General features: G+C 44.5%; 1 protein-coding gene across 1 annotated transcript in view; it reads right to left on the bottom strand.

The window, feature by feature from the left end:
- Positions 1 to 972: 972 nt before the first annotated feature.
- LOC109476855 overlaps positions 973 to 15,924 on the bottom strand; it is a 46,905-nt gene continuing 31,953 nt past the window's right edge. Inside the window, exons 5-24 of the mRNA XM_019777872.1 lie at positions 14,087 to 14,186; positions 12,669 to 13,070; positions 12,356 to 12,466; positions 11,875 to 11,994; positions 10,765 to 11,166; positions 10,285 to 10,395; positions 9,762 to 9,884; positions 8,733 to 8,855; positions 7,836 to 8,285; positions 6,931 to 7,038; positions 6,717 to 6,824; positions 6,304 to 6,570; positions 5,590 to 5,780; positions 4,974 to 5,143; positions 4,567 to 4,669; positions 4,136 to 4,275; positions 3,895 to 4,003; positions 3,114 to 3,312; positions 1,472 to 1,609; positions 973 to 1,043 (exon numbers count right to left, since the gene is read on the bottom strand). Coding sequence (XP_019633431.1) covers positions 973 to 1,043; positions 1,472 to 1,609; positions 3,114 to 3,312; positions 3,895 to 4,003; positions 4,136 to 4,275; positions 4,567 to 4,669; positions 4,974 to 5,143; positions 5,590 to 5,780; positions 6,304 to 6,570; positions 6,717 to 6,824; positions 6,931 to 7,038; positions 7,836 to 8,285; positions 8,733 to 8,855; positions 9,762 to 9,884; positions 10,285 to 10,395; positions 10,765 to 11,166; positions 11,875 to 11,994; positions 12,356 to 12,466; positions 12,669 to 13,070; positions 14,087 to 14,186 — 3,546 coding nt within the window. The remainder of the gene's footprint in view (positions 1,044 to 1,471; positions 1,610 to 3,113; positions 3,313 to 3,894; positions 4,004 to 4,135; positions 4,276 to 4,566; positions 4,670 to 4,973; positions 5,144 to 5,589; positions 5,781 to 6,303; positions 6,571 to 6,716; positions 6,825 to 6,930; positions 7,039 to 7,835; positions 8,286 to 8,732; positions 8,856 to 9,761; positions 9,885 to 10,284; positions 10,396 to 10,764; positions 11,167 to 11,874; positions 11,995 to 12,355; positions 12,467 to 12,668; positions 13,071 to 14,086; positions 14,187 to 15,924) is intronic.

Here is a 15,924-nt window from a genome sequence, read left to right as displayed (position 1 = left end):
GTTTGATCTCTAACAGTTTGGACATGTCGGCCACAGAGCTGTGATGTTTGGTCTCTAACAGTTTGGACATGTTGGCCACAGAGCTGTGATGTTTGATCTCTATCAGGTTAGACATGTGGCCACAGAGCTGTGATGTTTGATCTCTAACAGTTTGGACATGTCGGCCACAGAGCTGTGATGTTTGATCTCTAACAGGTTGGACAAGTCGGCCGTCATATTTGACACATTGTGGGGGCAGTAATGGTACCAGGAAGCTCCCTTAACCGGCATTTTTTTTGCTGACGTTTTCTACATATTTGTGTAAATTTTCCGTTTAGTGTTAAATGCTAGGAGACGTTTTTGATTTTTTTGTTTTGTTTCCGATCTTAGAACACGTTTATTACGTGCTTGTTTCGATTTTCTGTCTCTTGGTGTCGAAAATTAGAAAGTTCTTGCAACGTGTCAAAATTTTGTCTTTTTGTGTCAAATATTAGAATACGTTTTCTACGTGTTTGTGTTACAATGTAACAACATAATAAGCATATTTAGTCACGGGTCAGGCATGATTTGGTCTTTTGAAACATCAAAATTTTGTCCAATATACTACTGTGACGTTGATTTGCCTTGATATATGCTGTGGAATTTACGTCAATTTTGTCCTTCTTCTTAATCCAAACAAAATCAGTTCCATAGATAGAGATACATATTTTCATATCAAAATAGCCCTTCTGATTGTCAGCTTTCCTAAGTTTCACCATGGTTTTACTTTTATTTGATTATATTTATATGATATTAAAGAGATCTAAAGAATGAGGGATAGGTTTTGGTGATTGCGAAGGAAGAATTATTTAAAATGAACAGAAATACAAGTGAGTATAGAAGGGAGACAGAGGGAGAGACGAAGAAGGAAAGAGAAACGAAAAAGAAGAGAGACGTGGTCTATCACCTAAGAAAATCACTCATGCTGAGATTTCAAGCCTCGCACAAAAAACACTACTCGGGTTTGGGAGTCACGTTGGCTGCCTTGCCCTTCCCCCAGAGCTCGAACGAGTAGTTGTCAAAACCTGAAATAAAAAAGCGTGTCCAATTAGAGCAAAGAACCAAACTGTGTGATAAGCACAGAAATGCTCATTATAACTGTTGGAGTATGGAGTAGTTAGTATTTGATCAGTGGATCTGCTGGCTTTCAAATCCGTTACTGAATTACGTCACACAGACAATCGAGGTCAACTCTAGACATTAAAAACTACCCATGTCAATGCGCCTTGCTTTTCAGCAGACTTGCTGAATGAATAGGGATTGTTTTAGAGATTGTATCTACCGGCAGATTCTGTACAGTGCCTGGATATCTTACTTACATCACCCTCAGCCATGTTTGAGATAGTATCTACCAAAATTCTGTACAGTGCCTGGATATCTTACTTACATGATCCTCAGACATGTTTGAGACAGTTTCTACCTACAGATTCTGTACAGTGCCTGGATATCTTACCGACACGATCCTCGGCCTGCCCCTTGACGTCACGGCCACGTCTCTTCCTCACCAGGAAGACAGCAACAACCATCAGGAGGACGCCGGCTATCCCCGCAGCTGCCCCGACAGCGATGCCGACAGTGGGCAGGGTGGAGGCTGTGGAACAACACAAAGACGTAATGTTCATACTGTTTACTGTCCTGACTGTTCACTAGTAGACAACATCTGCACAACTGTGACTATTGCCCTGACTATACATTAGTGGACAGCATCTGCACAACTGTCTACTGCCCTTACTGTACTCTAGTGGACAACATCTGCACAACTACCTACTCCTTTGACCGTACACTAGTGAACAGCATCGATCTACACATGCAGAACAGTAGGTCTGCCAGAACAATTATGAACACAAGCTTGCAAATGATAACATGCAACAGCTCTCCGTAGAGAATCATACAGACAATTGTAACAGTGATAAACACAAGAAAATACCATTGCTTCAAGAAAAATTTCACCATGATAAAAAAAATGCCCTAAGTTTTGTCGTTAAAAGGAATCATGAGAAAGAAACGTGGTTCTGAACAAGTTGCATACAACACCGGATTAATATTGATTTATGTCCATGAGAGTTAACTGTCTGGTCTCTTCATAAAAGGAACCACGGCGGTCTGTCACTACGGCATTCTTTCCCATTGCTGGGGGCGTTCGATAAAGTATCGGGTTACAAGACGCAATTTTGGGCTAACCGTAAAACATTTGAAAATAAACAAACTTGTATCGAAGGGAAAATTTTGTTGAAATAAAATAGAATTATTGTCTTTACATGCATTCAATGGTGATTTTTTGTGCTAAATGGATGATTTTTTCGGATTTCGTTTAAAAAGTCGATAATTTTCGGGATTTCGCAGCGCCATATTTTAGCCAATCACCGAGCAAACCTGGCTACACAAATTACGCAAGATCACTGATTTTTAAGTTTTTTGACGACAAGGAATAAGACGAAAAATCGTGCTTTTGGGATTTTTTAATTTCTTACTTTAAGTATAGTTTTTGTCGACAAATAGGTGAAAAAATCGAATTTTTTTGCTTTTTTCGCACTCAATTACCCATAATTCAAAATCAAGCGCATTTTTCAAAAATCCCAAAAGCACGATTTTCGGGACAATCGTGACAGTCATTTTGAGCCGTAAATGGGGTATGTTTGACTTTCCATGTTTTCAGGTTTGAACGAGTTTTGCAGACATGTCATATCGCCCGAAAGTGTGCATTGTGTTATTCATACAAGCGTAAAGAATCATTACAGTATTCAAGGTCACTCAAGGATACGACAGTAGCTTCGCTACATGTTACATGTCCACCAAAAATGATAGCGGACATGTACTGTCCAGGAAACTGTTTGTATCTATAGAAAAGTGTTGTTTTTTATCTGTTGCAATGAACGGAGGTAGAAAGGCTTGTTTTGCCGCTTTATAGTGAAATGGCCGCAGGTGACCCCGAAATAGAACGCGGGTTCGATTCGAATTCCCCAGATCGAACACGATCGAACACAGTTCGGGTTCTATGACATGTGGGAACTTTGCAGCCCAGATTTTACCACCGTGAACGGTGACCAAGAACACACCAAGATGCATAGGATGAAGAGGATGATTAAGTATAATACCTTGTTTTTCTCCTCCCACAACTTTGAAGGGTCCCTGGCTGATGGTGACTGTTTCGTCCGTTTCGCTCGCGCGTCGCACTCGGGCGTCGCTCATGTCAGACACAGCGCGCCTGCGCCGCCTAGCGGAGATGCACCCGTCACTGCACCGCGAGTCCGGGTCGTCCTTGAAGCAGACCACCATGGTGCAGTGGATGTACACCTGACATGGAGGAGAAACAACATCATGAATCTGGTGCACCGCCAGGCTGTTCAAGGTACCCAAACACCAGGGAGTAGCCAAGGATATTCCCGTACAAATGACCTCCAGTCCCAGAGAGCATGAAAGTAGCAACAATGTAGAGACAAATACAGGCTGAAGCATGCTCAAAGATGAAGAGGCCAAACGCTGGACCTTTGCTCATTCGTAACCCTTTCAGATGCAATTCGCAGGCTAGTCTGCTGGCTTGCCGCGTCAGAAGGTAGCTATATATAGGAAGAAATCTTCGACACACTAATAGAGGCTAGGGGTCATCAGAACCAATAGAGAGGTCTACGACCACCGCGTGTGCCAGCACCTAACTCCCGCGGATGATTGATTGATTGATTGATTGATTGATTGATTGCATTAAAGCAGATTTAAGACATCCAGAGACTGCAACATGTATGCATGCACAGTGTACTGTTTAGGACAAACTTTAGACCTACGATATCATCACCTTACACCATGGAAATCAACTTTAAGCTGACAGTTAGTTAACACAGCCCAGAACCAGCCCAAAGGTTACATGTCTCTCTATTTTACCAGGCTGGGAGGTTCAACGTTGGGGAAGTTGAATGACTGGATGGAGTAGTACAAGGCCATGTCGTTAGACAGTGCATTGTTCAGCTGAAGCGTTGTGTCCATGTTGCACCTATAGGAGAGAAATGACTATGAATGCTACATGTGTTATATACTAAAAACAACATGAGGTAAACCATTGGCTGTTCCATACTTTAACACCTCGTTACTTTGATGCAATGAAGTTCTGTGAAGAGTGACGTACCCTTCTTGAATGATGTTGACGCTTGGAGAGGCTTCGGGATCGTCACTTGGCGTGGCGAGGCAGTGGAGGGCGAACAGCTCCAGGTTGTCCAGAGGTGAGTTCACGCTGAGTCCGAAGTGTAGCTGGTCAGACGGGGTCACCTAACCATGGAAAAATAAGGGACAGGAATAACAGACTCGTTGCTTTGGGAGAGGGACAAGTACAGTGAAACATCTGGTTATTGTGTTACATGTAGATACATTCATGACAAAGAAGATTTATCATGAATAAACAAATAAACAAACATCCCTGTTCAGCTGATTTCTGAACAACATGAGGAACCCAGCCTGGACACAGCGGCAGTTCAGATCACAGTTTGCACATGTTTAAGTTTGATGACGTATAGTTTGATGACAGAATTAGATTAGGCAAGAACGAAGGAAGTATCTCACCTGCACAGGGTAGTCGTCTGAGGTGTAGGTATCAGCGAAGTCTGCAGATGGAAACATGTGCATCTCGAAGGTGAACTGGTTTTCCGCGTTCACAACTTGCACGCTGTACAGATAGAGGACAATGTGGGTGATTAGACGGATAGCTGATGGGAAATTATTCATTCTATGCCAATGACACATTCCGATTGAACATAAACATGAGCCCAGAAGCTAGATTCCAATCCATGATTCTGTACTCTAATATTCTGAACTTCTGTATAGAAAATCTGGCGCTATACCTTCTATTATCTGTCAAAAGCGATGCTGAGCTTCCTTTGCTCATACTGCAGTATATATGGATGGTCGTAACAGACCCATCCTGGTCCAGGCGCAGTTGTGCATGTAGTGACATATCTGACGACACTTACCGAGGAGGCGGAATGTTGAAAAGGATGTTCTGATCCTGTGAGACCACGTACTGACGGACGAACTCACACTGGAACTTCTTGCTGAAGGGCGCTCCTCTCATAGCGCCGTTTTCATGCACGACCGGACTGCCGAAGACCTCGTTACTGAAGATGAGTTTCTCTTCTGACGACTATGAAAACAAGGAGAGAAACAAACAAACAGAATCTTACTTAACAAACAGAAAGTCTCTCTTATAAAGGGCAGTCTACCAAGTGTGTAAGTATTTAGTCACATGGACCATTTCGGCACTTTTATATCAACTCATCTATGTGATACTTTTTCCTATGACCGTTCTCCACAGTTCTCTCTATTCTTTTGTATTCTAACATGTAATCACAAGACGTGGTGGGGAAACACAAGTTTTTTCAACAATGCTGACACCAACGCAAGGGACAATACTCATTTTCACCTGATAGAGTGAAGTGAGGAAAGTCGTGTAAAGTGCCTTTCCGAAAGGGCACAAGATCGGTGGCATGTCAGGACTAGAACCCGGGACCTCTTGGTTCCGAGTCAAGCACTCTGCCGTTACGCCACACGACCCCACAACCGTTCTCTATATTCCAGACAACTACTTACCTCCTGTGTCGTCCCGCACTCCTGCAGACCGGTCCGAAGAGTCACCACCGGGGGATCCGTCTCGCTAATTGTCGAACGGCAGTTCTCGTCCACCAGGTGCAAGCTTTCCACATCTACCTCTGTTAGCGCTGCAATAGGGAAGGTCACGCTCATGTGGTCCTGATGGCAGTCCACGTTCACGATAACTTCAGCTGAAAAATGGTTTATGCATCTGGGTGAGTATATAATGTCCATACACCACCTCGTATAGAGGAAGTTCCACACTGAAAGCTTCTTTCCTAGAACAACATCACTATGGAACAAGCTACCACGTGATTATTTCTCATACGGTATAACCTTAAACTTTTCAAGTCTACTGTTAACAAACACCTGTCCTCACTGGCTGTACAGTAACCCAAAACATTTAAGTGGCTCCCATGAGCCTTGTTTTGTGGTGAATCATGAAGTAAATAAAAAGAAAATAACTGTCACAGTGCAGTCAATCCAGTCCTTGTTAGACGGCCTGCCAAGAGAATTAATATATTCACAATGACCAGTTCTAAGAATCCATGTCAGAAGCACAATAAGAAGTGTTTTCTGCTGCATGTCATTTCAGTAGGATGGAGGAAGCTGTAGACCTACTAACTACTAATTGTAAGCCTCTCTCCACCCATGCTGTAACTTACTACATGTTCATGTAAACGTCTCTCCACCCGTACGATCGCACCGACCTACCTGTTGTCTCTGTCCCACTGATCTCTCCTATTTGCTCGTCGTCCTGTCCAAACGCAGTCAGGGTGAAGTTGTACTCTGTATTCGCCCACAGTCCGCGTACGATGGCCGTGGTGTCGCCCGGTGCTGGCGGGGGAGACAGGTCCTGGTACGAAGCCCCGGCATGGCGGTAACGGAGTCGGTATCGTGTTACATCCAGGTCAGCAGACGCCGTCCAGGACACGGTCATTCGGTCCATCTCGATATCGGAGAAGGTCAAGTCAGACAAACCTGGAAAGGTAGTGAAAGGTAGATACCTTTTTGGTCACTCAATGTACGCACGCTTGGAACACATTTCAGACTACTTCTGTGTGAAACAAGCACTGCAAATACTACAGCTTCAAATTTGAAGATTGAAAGAAAAACATTTAAGTTACCAGTTTCACAGGTGGTTCCTCCCCATCCATCCGCACACTCACAGGTGTAGGACTCTCCACTTCTGGTACACACTCCACCATTCTGGCAAGGGTTGGGGTCGCAGTGGTCTGTGGCAACACAGGTCAGAAACAGTGTGGCGAAAACATTATAATCTTACATTTGTTGTCATTCCCTGCTGCAAAGAAGGACAAATGAAAGGAAAATGTAACATACCGATTTCACAGTTGGTTCCTCCCCATCCATCCACACATTCACAGGTGTAGGACTCTCCAGCACTGGTGCACACTCCACCATTCTGGCAAGGGTTCGGGTCACAGAAGTCTGGCAACACAGGTCAGAAACAGTGTGGGGAAAAAGTTTTAATCTGACACACACAAATTTGCGGTCATTCCGTGCTGAAAAGAAGGAGACACGAAAAGAAATGAAAGGAAACTCACCAGTTTCACAGTTACTTCCTCCCCATCCATCCACACACTCACAGGTGTAGGAATCTCCAGTATTGTTACACACACCACCATTCTGGCACGGGTTCGGGTCACAGAAGTCTAGCAACACAGGTGAGAAACAGTGTTGGGAAACATGGTAAACATTCCTTAAGAATGTTGCATATCTAGCAGCACTTTTCTTTGAAATGGTCTTCGAGATATCATGGAAAGTGAAGTCAGACAAAGTTGTAAATGTAGTTACAACGATAGCAACATATTTTCTCTGTGTGAAAAAAAAAGCGCTGAGAATACAATAGTATCAGTCACAGAAGCCTACAACATTTGCCGGGAAACAGTTATCTCCAAGCAGATCATACGGTGGTAAGGTAGTATACATTGGCCATCGGTGGCTAATGGACACTCATTTGGCCAATACCGCTGGCTAATGGACATTCCTCTGGTCAATATGGATACTGCGTTGCCACCGAATGATCTTCTCGGAGATTTTTCTTTTATTCCGACATGTAATTACCAGACGTGGTGACGACACACTCAAGTTTTTTTCAACTTATATTAATGCCGCCAACAACACAGGGGACAAATACATGACATGACAGGACAATACTAATATGCACCTAAGCTAAGTGAGGAAAGTCGTGTAAAGTGCCTTAATATGATTCTCCTGTCCTTTACCTGATGAGGGTTCGTAGAAGAACAGTTCCCTGACATTTGGCTGCCAGCCCCCGTGGGTCCGTGTGATCAGGAATCTCCAGTACCGCGCTGTCACATGGAAACCGCCAAACTCCTGGCGCCGGGTCGTCCTTCCCTGCACGTCAGTAACGGTCACCACGTCTTCCCAGTCGTACGGACTCGCAGAGAGCGACTTCTGCAACGTGAAGTCTGCAATGTCCCAGCTGCCGCCTCCGTTGTTAATGAGTGCGATGCCGATCAGAGTTTGGGGCGCGGTGAAGTCCAGTACGATGTTCCAGTTGTTGTAGCCATACGCCAAACCTTGTGGGTTCCAGAAGGTACCAATGTCCCCATCCAAGACTTTGGCAGCGTCCCACGTTATTCCACCGCTGACCCACGGTGTGCCGGAGGACTCCACGATCCATGACGGATCTCGCACCAGCTCTTGGGTAACTATGTCAACGATACAAGGAAGCCATTCGCACGTAAACAATATACACGTGTGGGACACATACCTGTTTCATCTGTTTTCTATAAGGCAAATAGAATCGCCCATGTTTATATGTGATTGACCGGTGCAATAGCTCAATTGGTAGAGTGCTCGCTTTGTAACCGGGAGGTCGTGAGTTCAAACCCCGGCCGGGTCATACCAAAGACTTTAAAAATGGTACACACTTCTTTCTCTGCTTAGCACTCAGCACAAATGAGAAAGAGTGTGGGAAGGTCAAACACACAGCACTACCAGCGGACTAGCCCCCTGCTTTAGTGCCTTGCACAATTGTGTGTCGCCCAAGGGCTACGGAAATGGACATGGGCACCAAAACCCTATGCTCTGTATAGAGCACGGGTAGACCTTTTTATTTGTGATAAAAAAGCAATGTAAAGAGGTATCCTATATACCGAAACAGTTGACTCCGTCCCCGCCATAACCGTCGTTACAGGTACAGTTGAAACCGCCGATGAAGTTGGCACAGGTAGCGAGAGGGTGACAGTTGTGCGTGCCATCCGCACATTCATCGACATCTGTGGACACAAGCAACAAAAATTACCAGCGCCAACTAACTCTGTTAGATTTTGGCCCGGTTCAGAAAGCTGTGGAAGCGAAGCAAAATTCGGGTAAATATTGCAAACCTCGCATCTGGTCCACGTGCCCCACGTTCCTTCGGATTCGGCTAAACTACAATCAGTGGTGGATGATTAAAAACGCAAGGTCGCCTCATATCAATGTCAGAGGTCAGCCACCTGCTTGCTGGTGCCCCCCGCCCAGCGTACCTGGGCCTAATGCCGACGTGGTCCTGCCCGACGCGGTAAAGCTCGTCATAGAATGGGCACAATATTTGGTCATTACTGCTCTTTAAGTTGCTGCCTCGTCCGTTTTAGTATTGCATATAAATAAAGAAATATCACCCCATAGTGACTCCGGCGGAGTCACATTGCGTTCAAACTGAAGTCAGAATGCGTTGAAACCGGTTTAAAACTACAACCCGAGGTGGTTTGGAATCGAAGTGCTTTCAATGCGATTTGGAGCGTTCAGATGGGGCCACTTAAATTCGGCTTCTGTAGAATCTGGATCCAATGCGCTTCCAGCGCTTTCGTCTGAACAAGGCTTTTGTTTCGTAATATGGAATTCAATAGGTTCACATATGGTCTGCTCTATTGCTCAAATATATACATATATGGTGACAGGAGTCCAAATCCTTCCGGATATAAAATTGCAACATGATGTAACCCAACACTAGTTACCATGGTGACAGACGTCTGGATCAGGTCATTGACCTTATTTGTTTGGAGAAGAAGAAGAGAAAGAAGAAACAGAGCAAAAACAATATGTTTTCCTTCTGCGAAGGTAAAATGATAATGTATTTTATTTTTTTAATCTGACAGTTTAATGTTTTACTAATATACAGATGTTCTTAGAGATGCTCTTACCTGTACAGGTGAATCCGTCCCCGTAGTAACCGTCGTTACAGGCACAGGTAAATGCGTCGGGGGTGATGGTACAGGTTGCGTCTGCGCTGCAGTTATGCGTGCCATCCAGACATTCACTTTCATCTGTGGACATTAACAAAAAATATCTACGCTGCAATTTGACTAAGACAATATGTTGTGTGATCCTTTACTCTAGTCCGGGGAAACAAGAAATGGAAGACCTTATGGCTTCCAGCTCAAGATGAAGGAAAAATATCCTACTCGAACACACAGAGCGTACTAAAAGACATAACCTTCTAGGTGAAGGCAAACATTCGTTATCATTATGTTACTAGTAATATTTTAAGGAAATATATCTCACACCCATTTTCACAGTATCTCATGATCATCCCATCACATTAATAACTTGAAATGAAATATATTCTCTCAAATATCACTAGCTGAACAGAGTTGCGTGAGCGCTGCAGTTACGCGTCCCCCTCAGTATCCCTGTGTCACCTGTGTCAATGCAACAAATACTAACCTCGGTCACAGTTGCGTCCTGTCCAGCCGCTCTCACAGGTGCAGATGTAGCCTTCGTCACCATCGGTACAGTTACCGTATACACACGGGGAGCCATCACACGTAGTAGAAACTGGAAATAAGGATATAATTACGTCAGAGATTTGTACATGAAGGTGGGCATTTTAGCCCTCGGGGAAAACATGTATGTACCGGCTTCGTGCTAAAGACGAAGGGATAATATCGCAGGGACTGCAAATGTGGGAAGTGGTGTGCTGCACGTGGGTCGTTCATTTCTTTGCTCTTCCCTTGGACTTCTCAACCTTCGTAAACATTGGAATGCTAACGGTGAAGGAAAAATATATGCATATGCGTAGATTCTACATGCTTATGTAATGGAAGTAAATTCTGTGATCGGATCTATCAAACATGAAACTTGTTTTCTTCTTTTTTTGCCAAAATGCCTCTGTGTTGGGTACCGATACCAAGGATGCGGCCTCACCTGCACACAGGGCGTACATGTTTTCGTAGGACACTCCATTCAGGTGGGACCTGCCAGTGTCGTAGTCCGTTCCGAAGGCGCCGATATTATTAAAATAGTTATGCATGTACACAAAGGTGTCATCGAGCGCCTCGCAGTTATTGCCGTACTCGTGAATGATTCTACACATTTTATCTTGGAGGATCCTGAGGGTCTCACACACGCCGAAAGGGTCCCTGGAAAACGTGATGCAGCCTGTGGTCCAGTGATAGGTACAGCCAGAAGTAGGACCTGTGTAGTAGCACGGGTAGCTCATCCTTGCCATTTGACAGGTGGTCTGGACGTTTGCGTTTGTCATAGGTCCGATTGCACGAACCTTATAAAAGGCCCAATTGTCGTGTGTGTCCAGGTACACCTCTGGGGCTGGAAAGAGTGAAAAATATTGTTATCAAAGTTCAAATTTTTGATCGTCGATCGTCGCAAAGATATGGTGGAATTTCCAACCGAAGTCAGGTACTAACTTTCACCTTGAAGATGAAAGACTTTCTTCTAAATCAGTTCAATATAAATTTTATGGATCACCATTCATAAATACTGAAATATATACTGAGATACTGACCTATATCACAGTTGGTTCCTTCCCAGCGGTTCTGACAGGTACAGATGTAGCCTTCGTCACCATCAGTACAGGTTCCGTGTTCACCGCACGGGGACGCTTCACACGTTACTGGAAATAAAATCGACAATTTCATGCCTTCAACCGTGGGAGGAAAGATAATACCCTATCCGAACACTCGAATGCCCCCCAAAACATTTGAGGGCATTTGAGACAATTTTATGAGGACGTTTCATGTCTAACATCCGGATGACATCCCTGTCTAACTTTCTAAGATACACAACTTAAAATGAAATCTTCTCTCTTGAATATCTCCAGCTGAAGAAATAAAGCTTATTTGTGTCACTCACTCACTCAGCTCCACATGGGGCCCTCAAGGGGGCGTAGCGCCTCTGACTATGGTCCTCCAGGTCTGCCTGTCTATGACTGCCGCCCAGGCGGTGGTGATGTCCAGTCCTCAGCAGCCTGGAGATCGGTGGACAGCATGTTTTTGTGTCAACATAACAAAAACTAACCTTGATCACAGTAGGGTCCTCCCCAGCCGCTGTCACAGGTACAAGTGTAGTTCACCATGCCCCCGACAACATCAGTACAGTTTCCGTGCTCACAAGGGGAGTCCTCACACGAAGTAGCGACTGGAAGTGGGAAATAGCGTCAGGGTTTTGTACATCAAAGTGGGCATTTTTCTCAACTCTCGGGAATACAACCTTATGATATATCAAAAATATCAAATATATAAAAAATATATATAGAGAGAGAGGGGTTTAATACTTATGACAATGGAAAACAGTCTAATCTAATCTAACATGAAAGATTTTTCCTTTTGATTGCCTAGCTGCTTTTGTCGTAACCTGCGCACAGGGCGTACATGTTCTTGTAGTCCGCTACTGGCAGGGCGCGGGTGTTAGCGTCGCAGCCTATTCCGAAAGCGCTGTCACGACTGTACCAACTAGGTTTGTACATGTACACAAATGTGTTAATGTAACAAATACTAACTTCGGTCACAGTTGGTTCCTGTCCAGCCGTTCTCACAGTCACAGGTGTAGCCTTCGTTACCAGCGATACAGGTTCCGCGCACACATGGTGAGTCATCACACGTAGTACGAACTGGAAATAAGGAGATAACGTTATTTTAGAGTTTTGTAGGTCAAGATGGGTAGTTTTTTCAAACTCACCTGCATAGGCTTCGAGCTCGAGTCACGATTCTCGATGCTTATGTCAATGGAAAAAATTGCCTAATTAACATGAAAGTCTTTTATTTGCTAAAATGCCTCTGTCTTGTGGTACGATATCGAGCCTGCAGCCTCACCTGCACACAGGGCGTACGCGTTGGTGTGGTCCGCTCCATACAGGTTCCAAGTGTTGGTGTCGTAGTCCACTCCCCAGGCGCTGTCATCACCACGACCACCCCAACAGGGATAGCAGTACACAAAGGTGTCATCAAGGGGCTGACAGTGCCGAGAGTCGTCATGTCCACACAGTTTTTTGGAGAGGACCCAGTGGGTGTTACATAAGGAATTACCATGGTTGTACGTGATGCAGCCTGGGGACCAGTGGTCGTTCGCACACCCACCATAACCTGACTGGTAGCACGGGTAACTCATTCCTGCCGCGTTACATGTCGCCTTCGTGCCAGTATTGGTCAAGTTGGCTGTTGCAAGAACCTTATAAAAGGCCCAGTTGGATTGAGTGGCCAGGTACACCTGTTGTTCTGAAAAGGGTGAAAAATCTTGTCATCAGCAGTTCATGATTTTTGTCATCAGTCCCGTCGAACGGGCCTTGTGGAATTCCCAACCATCCAATGGGGTAGGGTACTCACTTTGACCTTGAAGATGCCAGATTTTAAAAAAATCACAGTACCCTTCCTGGTTTGACCTTGGCACTTGATGTGGTACACTACTCCACACCTGTTTTCCTTTTGAGTTTTGTCTTTCGTGTGGGTCTGAAGCGTGCGGGTGGGTCTGAAGCAGGTCTTAAAACCGTACTTGTTGAAGGGCCTCAGAGGTACCCTTGGAATATGGTAAGACTACTAGTCCCCTATTGGGTTTTGAAGAAGAGGACTGAGACGGGGGGGGGGCGACACAAGTTATCTGGCACGTATGACCCGCTACTACGGTCACGTGTATCTGACGTCACGTTCCAAGAGTAGACGGGTCCATTCCGTGAGCAAGGTTGATGGAGTCAACCGAAAATTTTGGTAAGTCCCTGTAATCTAAGTGTTGGAAGTTAAAGCTTAGTCTTTATTTGATAATGACTTGTACCAACACAGATGAACTTTCATGCTAACCTAATAATCCTAGTTAGAAACCAGTATGGGAGAAAAGCCACACCTCGAGTACGTTAAAAATAACTCACCACACATTGAAAACAGTACGAGTCCGCTCCGGTGTAAGTGGATTTAAACTTACAGTGCAAAACTGATGTGCAGTGCCTAAAGGCAGTGTACGAGTTGTGTGAAGCAAACAAGATGCTAACATTACTTTTATTAGGAAAAATTTAAGGAATTAATAAAAATTGCATTGCGTTGTGAAATCAAAACCACAGCATACCTAAGACCGAAATACATGGAAAACTGCTATAATAATGATATAATTTCCTGTTTAGTCCTATTCTACATAATTTTCACCTTATTGTTCATCTCTGCCTAAACTACCTACATGCCCAAAATCCATATGGAATCGTCTACCCAGTTCAATTACAGGGTCGAGAACCTTAAAGAAAACCTACCTTGACCAGTCACGCTGGTGGCCATAACCACGAGGACGAGCAGTCCCACGGGTAGTGACACACGCGGGTCCATCCTGTCTCCAGATGTCCGGTAGGTCACCTGGAATAAAAGAACTGAAAATGAAACATTGGTCTGTTTTACCTGGATCCTTCCAGTTTACCCACGAGCATGTTGCAGGCGATGATGTCCATGCATGCGCACGTATGTACATTTGTGTGTGTGCGCGCGCGCGCGCGTGTGTGCGTGTGTGTACATACGGGCATGTGTGTGTGTGTGCGCGCGCGCGCGTGTGTGTGTGTGTGCTGGCATGCGTGTGTGTGTGTGCGTACGTGTGTATGTGTGTGTATGTGTGTGTGCGCGCGTTTGTGTATGTGTGCATGTGTGCGCGTGTGTATGTGCGTGTGTGTGTGTGCATGTGCGTGCGTGCGTGTCTATGTGTGCGTGCGTTTGCATGCATGTGTTTGCTTGAGCGCATATTCGTTTGTGTGTGTCTTTGTGTGATTGTGTGTGTATTTGTGTGTGTGTATTTGTGTGTGTGTGCGCGCGTTTGTGTGTGTATGTGTGTGTGCGCGCGCGTTTGTGTGTGTGTGTGTGTGGTAGTTCACGTAAATGCCGCCAGGGGCGCTCTGGTCTTATTTACGAACATAAAAAATTGACGCGACCTCACCCGTCGAAGGGGACAGTCTACCAATTCCAAGCCCAATTAGGCATAGACTTGCATTGTAAACATACCAGAAATAAGCCGACAAAAACTACCTGAGTATTCAACTATGAAAAGTCACATTGACAGGGTAGTCCAACATCCTATTTGTTCATTTAGTCCAGCGATACATAGTACGAAAAATCAAAACAATGAGAGAATGACCTCTGACCCGTATGGAGAGCACCAAAACACAACAATAACGGATTTGTTTTAGAGCTCTAACAAGCAGCCAAAACAAGACTCAAAGCCAGTTTTTTCAACAAAACAAAAAGAGAAATTACTCTCCAGCTGGAAAATACCAGCATGTATCAACACATACAAAAAAGATGTTTTCAGTGGGTTTGGATGCGATTATGAAATAGACTCAACATACCAGAAATAAGCTGTCAAAAACTACCTACCTGAGTATTCAACTATGGAAAAGTCACATTGACAGGGTGGTCCAACATCCAAATTGTCCATTTAGTCCAAAAATTTCACGTTCTGACCAGCGATACATAGTACGAAAAATCAAAACAGTGAGATAATGACCTCTGACCCCTATGGAGAGCACCAAAACACAACAATATGGGATTTGTTTTAGAGCTCTAACAAGCAGCCAAAACAAGACTCAAAGCCAGTTTTTTCAACAAAACAAAAAGAGAAATTACTCTCCAGCTGGAAAATACCAGCATGTATCAACACATACAAAAAAGTTACTCAAGCAACTGGATATGATTTTGAAAACGTCAGACGTTTCAGCTAGTATCCACTAGCTTTCGTCAGTGACTGAGAGACCAGAGGGGAAAGCAGGTTTATAAGTACAACCTGTTGATTGATATGCAAATAAAGTGAAGACAAATTTTGGGAAGTACAAAAAAAGGAACAAAAGTCAGACAAGTCAAGACAAGATGATGACAAATTAGTCTAGAAAGCTCCTGTTATACAGAACAGGAGCTTAAGTGTTGTCTGTCCGTCGGGGCTGGGAGTGCCAAATCCCAAGTGACCGGAAAGATCGACCGTACGCCCCCTTCCTGTTGAGGTGGGGCAGTTATGTAGCAGTTTCTCTGTATCATAAAACAGTGATCCACATCTAGTCTGAGTGACTTGCTTCAGGATATCAAGTCAATGAAGAATACTATCTATTAGGTATTT

This window comes from Branchiostoma belcheri, unplaced genomic scaffold (genome assembly GCF_001625305.1).
Source record: "Branchiostoma belcheri isolate BF01 breed outbred unplaced genomic scaffold, Haploidv18h27 scaffold397, whole genome shotgun sequence".
Taxonomy (NCBI): domain Eukaryota; kingdom Metazoa; phylum Chordata; class Leptocardii; order Amphioxiformes; family Branchiostomatidae; genus Branchiostoma; species Branchiostoma belcheri.
Note: the sequence above shows the minus strand (reverse complement) of the source record. Positions and strands in the feature narration are given on the sequence as shown.